Source organism: Haliotis cracherodii, unplaced genomic scaffold, assembly GCF_022045235.1.
Source record: "Haliotis cracherodii isolate W230 unplaced genomic scaffold, xgHalCrac1.p SCAF_18, whole genome shotgun sequence".
Lineage (NCBI taxonomy): Eukaryota > Metazoa > Mollusca > Gastropoda > Lepetellida > Haliotidae > Haliotis > Haliotis cracherodii.
In genome coordinates this window covers 23,735,636-23,750,252 of record NW_027266273.1, presented here as the reverse complement: position 1 = coordinate 23,750,252, position 14,617 = coordinate 23,735,636, and the positions used below count along the sequence as shown (strand labels likewise).

Genomic DNA, 14,617 nt, shown 5'->3' with positions numbered 1-14,617 from the left:
CAAACCCACAATCATAGGTTTCTGGCATGCCCAAGGGACGCAACTCTGCACAGCGAATCGCGGTGCCTTAGACGACTGCGCCCCCCGTGCCCCCTTAAGATTATATCTCTTACATATGGCGAGGTGATTGTGTGTGTGTGTGTGTGTGTGGCTGCATGTACTAGTCTGGACTTTTGCTGGTTTCAAAGTGCTTGCCCACCGATATGTGATCTGTTACCATGACATCACAATCAGATGACATCACTTTTGTCTCTGCCACTAAAGTTGGTTAGTTGTCTGGCAATTGTCACCTGTCAGCCTGGTAGGATGGCCGACAGCAGTCAACACCTTTCTCATGTTGACGTTTCATGTTACAGGAAATAAATACAATTTATTGAAACTAGGTCTTTGAATACTTGTCTGGGACGACTAAAAGCCTGACCATGTGACACTGGTTATTACCGTTTAAAAAACTGAAAAAGTTGGAAGAATGATGTTTTTGGGATGATAAATTGGACCGCATATATATATATATATATATATATATATATATATATATATATATATATATATATATATATATATATATATATAAACACACACAAACAGAGAGAGAGAGAGAGAGAGAGAGAGAGAGAGAGAGAGAGAGAGAGAGAGAGAGAGAGAGAGAGAGAGAGAGAGTTACACACACAATACTATCATTTAAATATAATCAAATTTAAATATTCCTAATTCCAGTTACCTGTTACCTGGTCTGGTATCACGATCAAGTGAGTGAGTATTGTTTAACGCCACTTTTAGCAATATTCCAGCAATATCATCGGGGACACCAGAAAGGGGCTTTACACATTGTACCCATGTGGGGAATTGAACCCGGGTCTTCGGCATGACGAGTGAACACTTTAACCACTAGGCTACCCAACCGCCACTTTGAAAAAAATTTGAATGCAAGGGAAACATAGTGATGCTTTGCGTTAGTCTTAACAAACATAAATTCATCTCGGAGATAGTAAGTCTATGGTAAACCAATTCAATATGATGAGGCTGCTAAGAGGATCGGGTGGTCAGACTCACTGACTTGGTTGATTGATGTCATTCTATCCCAATTGCGTTGATCGAGGCTCCTGATGTCAATCACAGGATTGTCTGGTTCAGACTCGATTATTTACAGACCGCCTTCATATAGCTGGAATATTGCTGAGTGTGGCGTTAAACAACAAAACAAACAAGCAGAAGACTGTCCTGCAGTTAAGCTTTGAGGGAAATTTGGAGTTACATTGCGGATAATTAAGCAAGCCTTGGAAGAAGAAAAAAAAATAGATTTCAGCTCTTAAAGATGAACTAGTCAAGGTAATTGTTGCTATGAGTCAATGACTAACTACAGTTCAGTCTGAGTCAACTGAAAATGTTCTGACCGTGAGATCAGGTATTTTACTTTAAAACATATCTGTAAGTTTCTGTATGCATAACGTAGTCCCCTTGAAGTGCTGCTGTTCTGTGTCATGTATTGATGTTAGTAGCCACATGTTTAGCTGTAGTAAAGCGAGCTGAGGAAAAATGACGTTTAACTATCATTCAAGATTTAATATTGCAATTTCATGGCGACTGCGCATTCCCCTGGGGCCGCCTGAGCTATTCCTGACTTTTTCCGATCTTATACTGCTAGCCCACTGAGATGCCATGCCACAGTTTAACATGGATACCCGACTCAGAAACAGTGTTCGTACTGAGCCTACAAGTCCTTGTTTCATCCATTGAAGGGACAGTATGTTGACGGTTCCATGTGTTTAAATAATGCATGAAAGTCATGTTTTGTAATAGAGGCAAACTGAAGAGAGAGCTTGTGTGTTTTCTTACAGATGAGTTACAAAATGCTGACAGCCAGCTTGAATAGATTAGAAGCCAGTGTTGATCAAAGCCTATCGATCACAACATAAATATATGTCTTGGTCGTATGAAGCCAATCACTCTCCTACCCAGGGTTCCCTACGACCAGCTGAGTAGACGCATCTGTCACATTGTCACAACAAAAACAGTCCATTCATATGTTTTTCATCATTTCCCTTTGGACGAGTCTACACATTTAGATAAACATCCATCATGAAATGTTAAACTTTCATAGAGAAAAAACATGAAAAACGAGTTCCACGTCATTATCCTCCACGTCCTGTCATGGTGAGGTGAGGTGAAATTGGGTTTAACGTCGCGTCCAAGATTATTGCACTTATATAGCGACGTGCATGTACGTGTGTGTGTGGCTGCTTGTACTAGTCCGGACTGATGCCGATTTATAGTGCTATCTCACTGAGATACCATGCCGCAGTTTAACATGAATACCCCACTCAGACACAGTAAACTGACTCCGAGCCGACCAGTCCTTCTTTAAGCCCCTTAATGTCGAACGCCAGACAGGGTAACAAGTACCATCTTTTAACGTCTTTTGGTATGAGTGGCCGGGGATCGAACCCCGGACCTTCCGCTCTCCGGGCGGACGCTCTACCACAAGACCACGGAGGCGGCTTCCTGTCATGGATCCCTACAGAGAGCTAGCGATATGGTAACATTGATGTGTAAAGCTATCGTGTCATGCATCTTCGGCGGTGTCACTGGAGCAGAAACAGAATAAGGCAAGCAGATCTTAGTAACCTTGGGGGTTGTGTGAGCTACTGTTGACAAACAAAGCGTCGGAACGGCCTGTCCCTGCAAGGCCAACGTAATAACAACTACTATCTCTTAATGTCTTTTGTTATGACATGCCGCAATCGAACCACCGACCTTCCACACGCCGGGCATGTGGCCCAGCTTTTAAAGTGAAGAATGCACTGCATGTTGGATAGTTTCCTGTACATTTTGTGCCTAACTAAACAGATGTAGATCAATTCACATGCCCGTATCATAAAAGTTAGAAACAGTTTCTGAATTTGGTGATATCTGAATGTTTCAAATGTACTTGTTAAAACGTGTGATCCCAGTGGAAGTTGGGTATACGACTGGGGTCAGGGTGGAATCCCAACCAAAAGTCTCAAGTTCCTGGAATGGAGATTTGTTTAGAAAAGCCAAGGAACATCATCAATTTTCAAGCCAGAACCAAAAATCAAAGACTTTTCAAGATCGACCTAAAACTTCAGGGTTTTTCAATCATGTGCATCCTCTCAACATTTGATTCCCCCATGAAGTCAAAGTTCTGAATGTATGCTCAATGCTGTATTAATATTTGATTCCCCCATGAAGTCAAAGTTCTGAATGTATGCTCAATGCTGTATTAATATTTGATTCCCCCATGAAGTCAAAGTTCTGAATGTATGCTCAATGCTGTATTAACATTTGATTCCCCCATGAAGTCAAAGTTCTGAATGTATGCTCAATGCTGTATTAACATTTGATTCCCCCATGAAGTCAAAGTTCTGAATGTATGCTCAATGCTGTATTAACATTTGATTCACACACCAAATCAACTCCTACACGTCCTGTTATGTCCTATAAGAATTTAGTTCACCAAGGATTACCTGTGTGCTTGTTCTTTTCCCAGAAACAGGTATTCAAAGTCTGTTGTAGTAAGATTCTTTATTTCTTATTTCCAAGACACATGATAATGAGGGTAAACATGTATTATAGACCTTTCACATGTCTGCCATGTGAAGGGACAATCTCAAACCACATGCACATACGACATACAGTAATATCTTGTTAACTCCATTCATTAGCTAAATAAATCATTAATGTTGCTTTGCATCATCCTCATTTATCCAGGGTATTATTTTTCCATTCTGTTCAGATAAATACCCTGGACCCAATAGCCACAAGTTCAGTTAGAGTCCGACTGGAAATAGGCGAAGCTAAATAGCCACCACTCCTGAGACACCACTTCCAGAATGAGGCTGTGGTGGTGAATGAGTCCAGGGCCCACTTGCACAAAGCAATCTTAGCACTAAGATGATTGTAACTCCCATACTTTAACATAGGCTTACAATAGTCGTAGCGGTAAGATCTCTTTGTGCAAGTGGGCCCAGAGTATTTATCTGAATCAAATGGAGAGATGATACTCTGCTTTGTTGTCTGGGCAGCACTACGTCTGCACTCGGCTTGTCTCAAACTATGGACAAACAGACCCATATTACTTCAAGTTAAGAAGCTCTCACAGAACATTCTTCCTTGAATATGAATTTTAATTCTCTTCCAAAGCTCTGCGTGTAAGTTTTTGAAGATCTTCCAGGGCATATTTTTGAGCAACCTGAAGTCTGTGCATGTAGTTCTCTGTCCACTCATAGAAGTCATACAGGCCCGGGCCACTCCTCTCCAACTCCTGCATTGGAATGTCCACCAGGGGAAAGTCCTTGCCCAGCTCCTTCTCCAACTGCTGCCGACTCATCTCCTCCTCCTTGGTGGTGTAGAGGTTCCAGAAGGGGATCACATCCCCTGGGTCGATGAACTGCTGGTTCTCCCACTCCACCAGCTTCCAGCGGCTGTCATGGAAGTCCACAGCGTGCTTCTTCTCAAGATGCTGCTGTATGAGGGACTTGCCCTTCATCACGTCGTTACACAGATTGCAGCAGTACATCTTCACCGACGCACGATGGTAGTTGGACCAGTGTTGCTGCATGCTTGCCATTGTCGTGTACGAGTGAGGACAGTTTTCCACTGGGCATTTGGTCTTCGGGATTTTAAGTTGTGGTCCCTTGGCCTAAATAGAAAACAGTATACTTCTATCAGTGATTTAATAGTGAATGTCCTTCTTATGTGTAGTTCAAAAGTTACAGCAAAGATAAGTAGGAGAGTTACCATATAGTTAACAGCTTCCCTGGGCAAGGGAGTTAACAGGGTGTAAAACTCTAGTTTCCACCCTTGCCGAACTAGGCTGGAATTATAGAGTTATATTCTGGCTGGACTAACGAGTCTATGCATAGTCCAATCAAAATCTTGTAACAACATCAACATCCTGTTCATAAACTACCGTGCAGAATGCAGGATTTGCAAAACGTGTCCACCGACTCAGAATCAAACGTTATTTTACAAATCTTTTCATGTTTTTAATAAAGGTGGTCATGTGATTTGGTGCACTTCGTGAAGTAAGACCGTATCATAACAATATAGATCTTGCTAACGATCAGATCATCATGACTTGGCATCTCCATTTTGTTTGGACCACATGCAAGTGATAAGAGAAGTGGAATCTGATTGGTAAAAAGGAGGGACATAGAAGGGACAAAACTTGTAATAGCCACAGGTGGTGCTATGTTTGAACCCATAAATTCCAGCTTATTTCGGCAAAGGTGGAAACTGAACTTTTTGACTTTTCACACTAAAACTAATCTTTAGATTTTTCAACAGAAGTCCTCGTCACTGTCAACTACACACTTAGTTGTCACCACATCATTACCACCAATCCTCATACAGGTCTTTAGTTTGCCGAGTCGGGAAAATCCTCGCTTCTTTCTCCAACATCTATCAGCTAGAGACAGATAAAAGATGGGGAGGTGGGTGGGGGTACTTCTGTTGTAATAAAGATAGTATTCTTAACATAATTAACTAGTGTGTCAGTAGTTCAAATTAAGTAGCTAGGGTAGGGTTAGGGTTTGAAAAATTCATAAAAAAATGGAAAATTAATAAAAACAATTTTTTTTCTTTTGACTGCACCCCTCCATATGACACAGATTATATGTACTAAGTTTGAGATGAATCCACAGAATAGTTTAAGAGAAATTGAAAGTTTTCGGACGGACGGATGGACGGAACCTTGGTATAACTATATACCCCCGACTTTTAAAAGTCGGGGGTATAATAACTATTGTTCCTATTATTCTTGCAAATACTCTATCTCCACAACATCATTGTCAGAATATAATAGAGGGCTAGGCGGGCTCTGCCTATAGTTGACTCTCAGTGTAGTTGATAGTACAATTTTTAATCCATCCTTTAATAGTGTGTCTTAAATCCTAAATATGTAACAATCTAACGAATCACCTCAAGAGGACATGAATTGAGTGCGGAAGTCTGCTTTTAGCAATATATCAGCAATACCATGGCGGGGGAAACCAGAAACAGGCTTCACACATTGTACCCAGGTTGGGAATTGAACCTGGGTCTTCGGCATGAGAACCTAACGCTTTAACCACAAGGCTACCCGACCGCCCCTAAAGGGGACTTGAAAACTCCATGAAACAGAATATGTGGTAACTGCACAAAAACTACTTCAATATTTGCTAATATTCATGTAAATGATGTCATTAGATGATCTTAAACCATCTCTGTCTGTCACTTCTGGTTTGTGACGTCACTTTCGTTTTTGGGTCACTATTACTCTCTTGATGACATCATTTCCTGTTCTTTATGACATCACTTCCTGTTCTTTTCAGAATGTGACATAATATCCAGCATAATTCATCACCATGACCTCATTCCCAGGCTGAGATATCTATGACATCACTTCCTGTTTGTGACGTCACTTCCAGTCACATTGTTACCTATGATTGTGATGTCACTTCTGGTGATAAGAGCAGGGGTTAACATGGGGGTTGAAGAAAACCTGATCAACTACTGAAGACTCTGATGATACTCATGATTCTGGTATAAACCTTGTATCAGTGAAGGCATCTAAAGAGCTGTATGCTGATTGGTGGTACTAACATGGTGACAACTAGTTTAGTGTAGTTGACAGTGAAGGGGACTTCTGTTGAAAAATCTGAAGATTAGTTTTGTGTGATTGCAGCCAAAATACAGGAATTAGGCAATGATGTAATAGATGTAGAGTATTTGCAAGAATAGTTATCATTGTTAATTATGTTAAGAATACTATCTCTATTACAACAGAAGTACTCCCACCCTCCTCCACATCACTCATCTGTCTCTAGTTGATAGATGTTGGAGAAAGAAGTCAGGTTTCATCTTCCACATGCCTTACAAGCTGTGGGAGAGATCGAGGACGCCATTTCGGTCTTACACAGACACCACTAGTTCTTACGTGAGTATCAAGTAACATGACCACTTACTGAACAGACATCTAAATAAGTTGAAAATGATGAGAAATCAACTAATAAGCTGAAAACTGGCTGTCTAGTGTGACTACATAACCTAAATGATAGAGATTCAGACTAAGTGAAAAGCTGTTTTGTCTCTTGCGCACATAGGAAAGAAGTGATTTCCCCAACTCATAAAGTTTAAGACCTGTATGATGATTGATGGTACTAATATGGTGACAACTAGTTTAATATAGTTGACAGTGAAGAGGACTTCTGTTGAAAAATCTGAACACAGGAATTTGGCAATGATGTAATAGATGTAGAGTATTTGCAAGAGTTTTAGGTTTCTGGTGTGCTTGAGGGATGCAACTCTGCTAATGTCTTATAAAAATTTATTTTTTAGGGTACAAATATTATTTAAAGTCATCCTGACACATTATCCTGACAACTTATAGCTTATTTCTACTCATATCTCAAAGGTAGTGGAATCTTCCTGAACTGTGTTCCTGGAGATCAGAGTAAACATCTCACCCGAACACACCCTTGGACTGAGCATGCGCACCAGAAGCACGTGCCCAAGACTGGTTACTCGTCACTCTCTCATTTTCACGTCAACCAAGTGGTTGGGGAAAATTTCCTGAGCTTTGTAATCCGAGCCATCCATTCCGGATTAATCCCTTTTCATAAATATTTTTGCTTGGATTACATTCTTTGTACCCTTCAACTATCATATCTAAAAAAAAATAATTTTTTTTTTACTTTTGTCCTAAATCTTTACCCAAAATTTGGCTTAAAATGTGACTTTGTTTTTTACAATGAAAGTATGTAATATCTGTGGTTTTCATGTTCATGTTGTGGTTTAATGGGTTACCTGAGTGGTACGTGATCTATTGTATTACCTGAGTGGGATGTGATGTATTGTATTACCTGAGTGGGTGGTGATCTATTGTATTACCTGAGTGGTACGTGATCTATTGTATTACCTGAGTGGGATGTGACCTATTGTATTACCTGAGTGGGATGTGACCTATTGTATTACCTGAGTGGGATGTGATCTATTGTATTACCTGAGTGGGATGTGATCTATTGTATTACCTGAGTGGGACGTGATCTATTGTATTACCTGAGTGGGATGTGATCTATTGTATTACGTGAGTGGGTGGTGATCTATTGTATTACCTGAGTGGGATGTGATCTATTGTATTACCTGAGTGGGTGGTGATCTATTGTATTACGTGAGTGGGTGGTGATCTATTGTATTACCTGAGTGGGATGTGATCTATTGTATTACCTGAGTGGGATGTGATCTATTGTATTACCTGAGTGGGTGGTGATCTATTGTATTACGTGAGTGGGATGTGATCTATTGCTTTACCTGAGTGAATCATGATCTATTGCTTTACCTGAGTGGGACGTGATCTATTGTATTACCTGAGTGGGTGGTGATCTATTGTATTACGTGAGTGGGATGTGATCTATTGTATTACCTGAGTGGGTGGTGATCTATTGCTTTACCTGAGTGAATCATGATCTATTGTATTACCTGAGTGGGTGGTGATCTATTGTATTACGTGAGTGGGATGTGATCTATTGCTTTACCTGAGTGAATCATGATCTATTGCTTTACCTGAGTGGGACGTGATCTATTGTATTACCTGAGTGGGTGGTGATCTATTGTATTACCTGAGTGGGTGGTGATCTATTGCATTACCTGAGTGGGTGGTGATCTATTGTATTACCTGAGTGGGTGGTGATCTATTGTATTACCGGAGTGAATCATGATCTATTGTATTACCTGAGTGGGTGGTGATCTATTGCTTTACCTGAGTGAATCATGATCTATTGCATTACCTGAGTGGGTCGTGATCTATTGTATTCACCTGAGTGAATCATGATCTATTGTATTACCTGAGTGGGACGTGATCTATTGTATTACCTGAGTGGGTGGTGATCTATTGTATTACCTGAGTGGGTGGTGATCTATTGTATTACCTGAGTGGGATTTGATCTATTGTATTACCTGAGTGGGTGGTGATCTATTGTATTACCTGAGTGAATCATGATCTATTGTATTACCTGAGTGGGTGGTGATCTATTGCATTACCTGAGTGGGTGGTGATCTCTTGTATTACCTGAGTGGGATGTGATCTATTGTATTACCTGAGTGGGTGGTGATCTATTGTATTACCTGAGTGGGTGGTGATCTATTGTATTACCTGAGTGAATCATGATCTATTGTATTACCTGAGTGGGTGGTGATCTATTGCTTTACCTGAGTGAATCATGATCTATTGCATTACCTGAGTGGGTGGGGATCTATTGTATTACCTGTGTGGGTGGTGATCTATTGCATTACCTGAGTGAATCATGATCTATTGCATTACCTGAGTGGGATGTGATCTATTGCATTACCTGAGTGGGTGGGGATCTATTGTATTACCTGAGTGGGTGGGGATCTATTGTATTACCTGAGTGGGTGGGGATCTATTGCATTACCTGAGTGGGTGGGGATCTATTGTATTACCTGAGTGGGTGGGGATCTATTGCATTACCTGAGTGGGTGGGGATCTATTGCATTACCTGAGTGGGATGTGATCTATTGTATTACCTGAGTGGGATGTGATCTATTGCATTACCTGAGTGGGTGGGGATCTATTGTATTACCTGAGTGGGTGGGGATCTATTGCATTACCTGAGTGGGTGGGGATCTATTGCATTACCTGAGTGGGTGGGGATCTATTGTATTACCTGAGTGGGTGGTGATCTATTGTATTACCTGAGTGGGTGGTGATCTATTGCTTTACCTGAGTGGGTCGTGATCTATTGCTTTACCTGAGTGGGACGTGATCTATTGTATTACCTGAGTGGGATGTGATCTATTGCATTACCTGAGTGGGATGTGATCTATTGCATTACCTGAGTGGGTGGTGATCTATTGTATTACCTGAGTGGGTGGTGATCTATTGCTTTACCTGAGTGAATCATGATCTATTGCATTACCTGAGTGGGACGAGGCAGGACAATATTTCCTGGATCACAGAATTTCTCATTTGGTACAAGATGAACTTTTGCTGTTTGGACTTTTTGGTCCACATCTTGTTTGCTGACATGATGCTCAGCTGGGAGATGCAAGCGGAGCTGTGTCACACTGAAAGGCGAAGTCTGCTTGCATCCCTCGATGGGGCAGCTGTACTTCCTCTTTGTGGGCGTGTGTGTCATTAACCAGTGTTTGGACAGGTTCTTCCAATTCTGAGGCTTCTTCAGTCCACAGGTAGGAACTGGACACTTTCTCTACAACATACAGAGAGTGGCCACACTTTACATATCTGACATATTTACATATCTGACATATCTACATGTGCTTTACATATCTGACATATATATCCATCAGTTCATTATAAAGGTGTTCATTATAAACATAGTTTAGTGTATTTACATATCTGACATATTTACATGTGCTTTACATATCTGACATATGTACATGTGTTTTACATATCTGACATATTTACATGTGCTTTACATATCTGACATATCTACATGTGCTTTAAATATTTACATGTGCTTTACATATCTGACATATTTACATGTGCTTTACATATCTACATGTGATTTACACATTTGACATATTTACGTGCTTTACATATCTGACATATGTACATGTGCTTTACATATCTGACATATTTACATGTGCTTTACATATCTGACATATCTACATGTGCTTTACATATTTACATGTGCTTTACATATCTGACATATTTACATGTGCTTTACATATCTACATGTGATTTACACATTTGACATATTTACATGTGCTTTACATATCTGACATATTTACATGTGCTTTACATATCTACATGTGATTTACACATTTGACATATTTACATGTGCTTTACATATCTGACATATTTACATGTGCTTTACATATTTGACATACTTACATGTGCTTTACATATCTGACATATTTACATGTGCTTTACATGTCTGACATATTTACATGTGCTTTACATATCTGACATATTTACATGTGCTTTACATATCTGACATACTTACATGTGCTTTACATATTTGACATATTTACATGTGCTTTACATATCTGACATATTTACATGTGCTTTACATATCTGACATATTTACATGTGCTTTACATATTTGACATATTTACATGTGCTTTACATATCTGACATATTTACATGCGCTTTACATATTTGACATACAGTAAACTATGGTTATAATCAACTCAAAGGGTCCACTTATTTCAATTCATTACAACAATCATTCATCATAAGCCGATATACAGCATATATTCAGCAAATGGATGTGACCAATAAACAGATTGTTATATCCATCAGTTCATTATAAAGGTGTTCATTATAAACATAGTTTAGTGTATTTACATGTGGTTTACATAATATGACAAATCAACATACACGACATATGGTTAATATATTTGATACATTTACAGATGGTTCACTTATTTAACATATTTACATATGGTTTACATTTTTGTCATTTTTCAATCGGCTTGGGTTGGTTACAACCAAAAATTACTAGAATTTTTGTAGCTCAATGTATATTTTTGTGATTTGGCAGGAATTTGTTTTGGTTGGTCGTAAAAAATGCATTTGATTAATTATTTGAAGAATTGAAATTTACATTTCTGAATCTGGGAAGTACATTTTATCAGTAGAGAAAAGACAGAGACAAGCACTCGTCTCGATATTGCTTCTATGACATCCCCAAACAAACAGTCTTCAGTAAACAAATATTTCAATACATAAATGATAATAAATCAGTTCAAGTCACAACATCAGGAAACATAAACAACATGACTTTAATGCCGTCAACAAGTTTCAGGTTTAATGGTTCAATCTGTTTAGAAGTCGTTGAAGTTGACGGACAGGGGTGTACAGATTGACGACATTAAGCCCAAGGCTCACATGGTCAAGTTCACAGCTCACAGATACACAGGTGGTTTTCTTACCAACAACTTTTTCTTGTAGTACTTGTCCGTTGAAGGTTCATAGAAGAATCGCTTTGTCCCTATTAGAACTATGTCCATGCTATTTTTTGGACCTGAAAAGAGAAATACTCTGAAAAGTTCACCTCATGAAGCATACCCTGGAACCATTCACAGAATATTAATTTAGATCAGTGAAATATGAACCTTTTCATATGCTGGAATGTCAACAAAATCCTGTATAATATATAAGATCATAACATCCGTAGGGACCAGATATTTGGTATTGGAGGAAGGGTCTGGGATAGTGTATGGAGGCTGTATATGGTTTCAGCAAAACCAGATGTATTCTTAGTTAAAACTGTAAGCCTATTTAAAAAAAGAGTATTTTTTGTGTCAACGAATTTCCTTTTTTTTAAACAGTCTGAAGCATAATTATATTTTTCAAGCATTTTCTGGGACAATGTATTTTTTCAATAAAATACCAGTCCCCTTCCGAATATCAAATGGTCTCATTCCATTCACGTATCTCCTCCTTCATCCTGACTATAGCAACAGTTCTGGCACTGAGTGTAGCACTAGATGGTGGTTGGACGATGGGTAAATACACTGAACTCTCCTAGACACAAGAGGATTTTGGACAATAACAGAGATACACAGAGATTATTATACACTCATGTGTGTCATACTGATTTGACGAAAAAAATGTCAGAGTTTTTATATTTCCCTTAGCGAGAGTGAGGGTAATACATGAAATCTGACACAAGTTTTGTAAAATCAGCATGACACACATGAGTGTAATAATTTCTTTATTACCCAGTAATTCTTAATCCTCTTAAGCACCCTTTTTACAAAATGCACAGATTACGCCCGCAGACAGCAGACAGCCCCAAATCAAAGAACATAAAACTGCAACAGCAAATCAGCTCTCTCAGACCATCAGCAAAGGCATCTAGCCATCAAATTCAGTTTCAAATCCAAATTCTCTCAACCAAACATCAGGACTTCACCAAAGGAAAACTTCCAGAAGCTAAAGACATCCGCCACCACAAACCTTTGATCAACAGAGATCAAGGGTATTACATCTCGTCTGCCTATGAAGATCTAATCAAGCCATTGACTATTTTAATTAGGATCCAATCACAACTGTTTAATCCTTATCCTTACTGTACATCTGGCTTCATAACCTGTGTGCTTCATTACCTATGCGCTTCATTACTTGTGTGCTTCATAACCCATGTGATTCATTACCTGTGTGCTTCATTACCCATCTTAAAATATCAGGAATATTGCTACACAATGGCTAACAACAGAACAGAGTACCACAACCTAGAAACCAAACTGGATTTTGTTTTCTTAATTCATTATTCCATAAAAGGGTTTATCAGCATCGCTCTTGTGACAGAAATTTTTAAAAGTAGATTTGGAACCACTTGAAACAATCATTGGACGAGCCATCACATCCATTATCAGCTGATAGGTTCTGGGGTTTCTTCGGAGGAGGAGGAACGATGATGGTGAGTATGGTGGACACAGTCTTGTTGAAAAAGATTATTTGTTGTCATGGTTATGTTAGATGAGGGAAAACATACTCTGTTGGTCGTTCTGTGTAATGTTTTCTGTTATCATAGATAACGTACTTGTCTGTGGGATGTTGTCCGAAGGCTCATCACAAGCATCAAGACCTGGATCTTGTGATTTAGAACCAGCTGCAACAGAAAACAGAGTTATTGAAATAGGTTCTCTAGCTGACCAGCTAACACCTTCAATTCTTCAAGGAGAAGAAAACTCATCATGATCATGTAGGCTACAAATAGTAATAATGGAAACAATACTTTGAAACTATTACCACAAATGGCTTTTTTTCTGTAGAACAAAAAGATAGCATTTGTGTGATCTTCCACACAGAACTGTCACTTTCAGGGTAACCGTCGAAACACACAAATGGTCAAAGTTGATTGTCAATCATTTCTCTCTGGGCAGGCCTAAACAACTGGCTAATATACTTCATACACAGTTTTGGACACCACAAAACATTACTTATGATTACTGTACAAATGTCTTTAACTAAATAGAAACTAGAATATCAGAATATAGTCTGTACTTAATACTTAACCTGCATTACATTATGCAAATATTGCTGCTTGCAGGTCGGGGGTATCCAGAAGACAGAAGACTTCAGAGGATTGCATTCTGGATGTAAACAAGCTTATAGTCGACGAAGTTATCTATATCCCCCACCCATTTTAACACGTTATGGTCCCCAAACCAGGTAACTGACCCAACATTTCTCTTAGCCCATGTCAAAACAGCTGCAATGGAAATTCTAAAATAAACATTTCTAAAACTCCTTAATATCAAATGGTACCAGTTCAGTATGTGCTTTATATATAGACATGCAATGTTTGGCAAGGAAATATTTAACAGTTTATTTGTTAAAATTCCCAAAAGTGCTAAATATCAAAAGGCACCAGTTCAGGATGTGCTTGGTAGACATGCAAAGTTTTGTTAGAAAGTATTTAAAGGGTTTTGAGTTACGCTCCAGAAACAAACACCACCCTCATAGAACTGAAGTCCAACTTGTTGCCATGGAAATCGAGAAAAATAAAAATGACAAAAATCTGTAAATTACAAAAGGCACAACTTCAGAAACTGTTTGATATATCTACCAATTATTTTTTGGAAAATATTAAACTGTTTTCGAGTTACGCTCCGAGAGGAAATG

At 39.0% G+C, this 14,617-nt stretch overlaps 1 protein-coding gene across 2 annotated transcripts in view; it reads right to left on the bottom strand.

Annotated features, from left to right (window-relative positions):
- Positions 1 to 3,547: 3,547 nt before the first annotated feature.
- The window catches only part of LOC139465911 (uncharacterized), a 36,499-nt gene continuing 25,429 nt past the window's right edge, over positions 3,548 to 14,617 (bottom strand). Inside the window, exons 15-18 of one of the 2 annotated variants that reach the window (XM_071247901.1) lie at positions 13,485 to 13,601; positions 11,917 to 12,008; positions 9,936 to 10,226; positions 3,548 to 4,660 (exon numbers count right to left, since the gene is read on the bottom strand). In XM_071247901.1, the coding sequence (XP_071104002.1) occupies positions 4,145 to 4,660; positions 9,936 to 10,226; positions 11,917 to 12,008; positions 13,485 to 13,601 (1,016 nt within the window). In that variant the 3' untranslated portion in view covers positions 3,548 to 4,144. The remainder of the gene's footprint in view (positions 4,661 to 9,935; positions 10,227 to 11,916; positions 12,009 to 13,484; positions 13,602 to 14,617) is intronic. The other variant, XM_071247902.1, reaches the window with a different exon arrangement.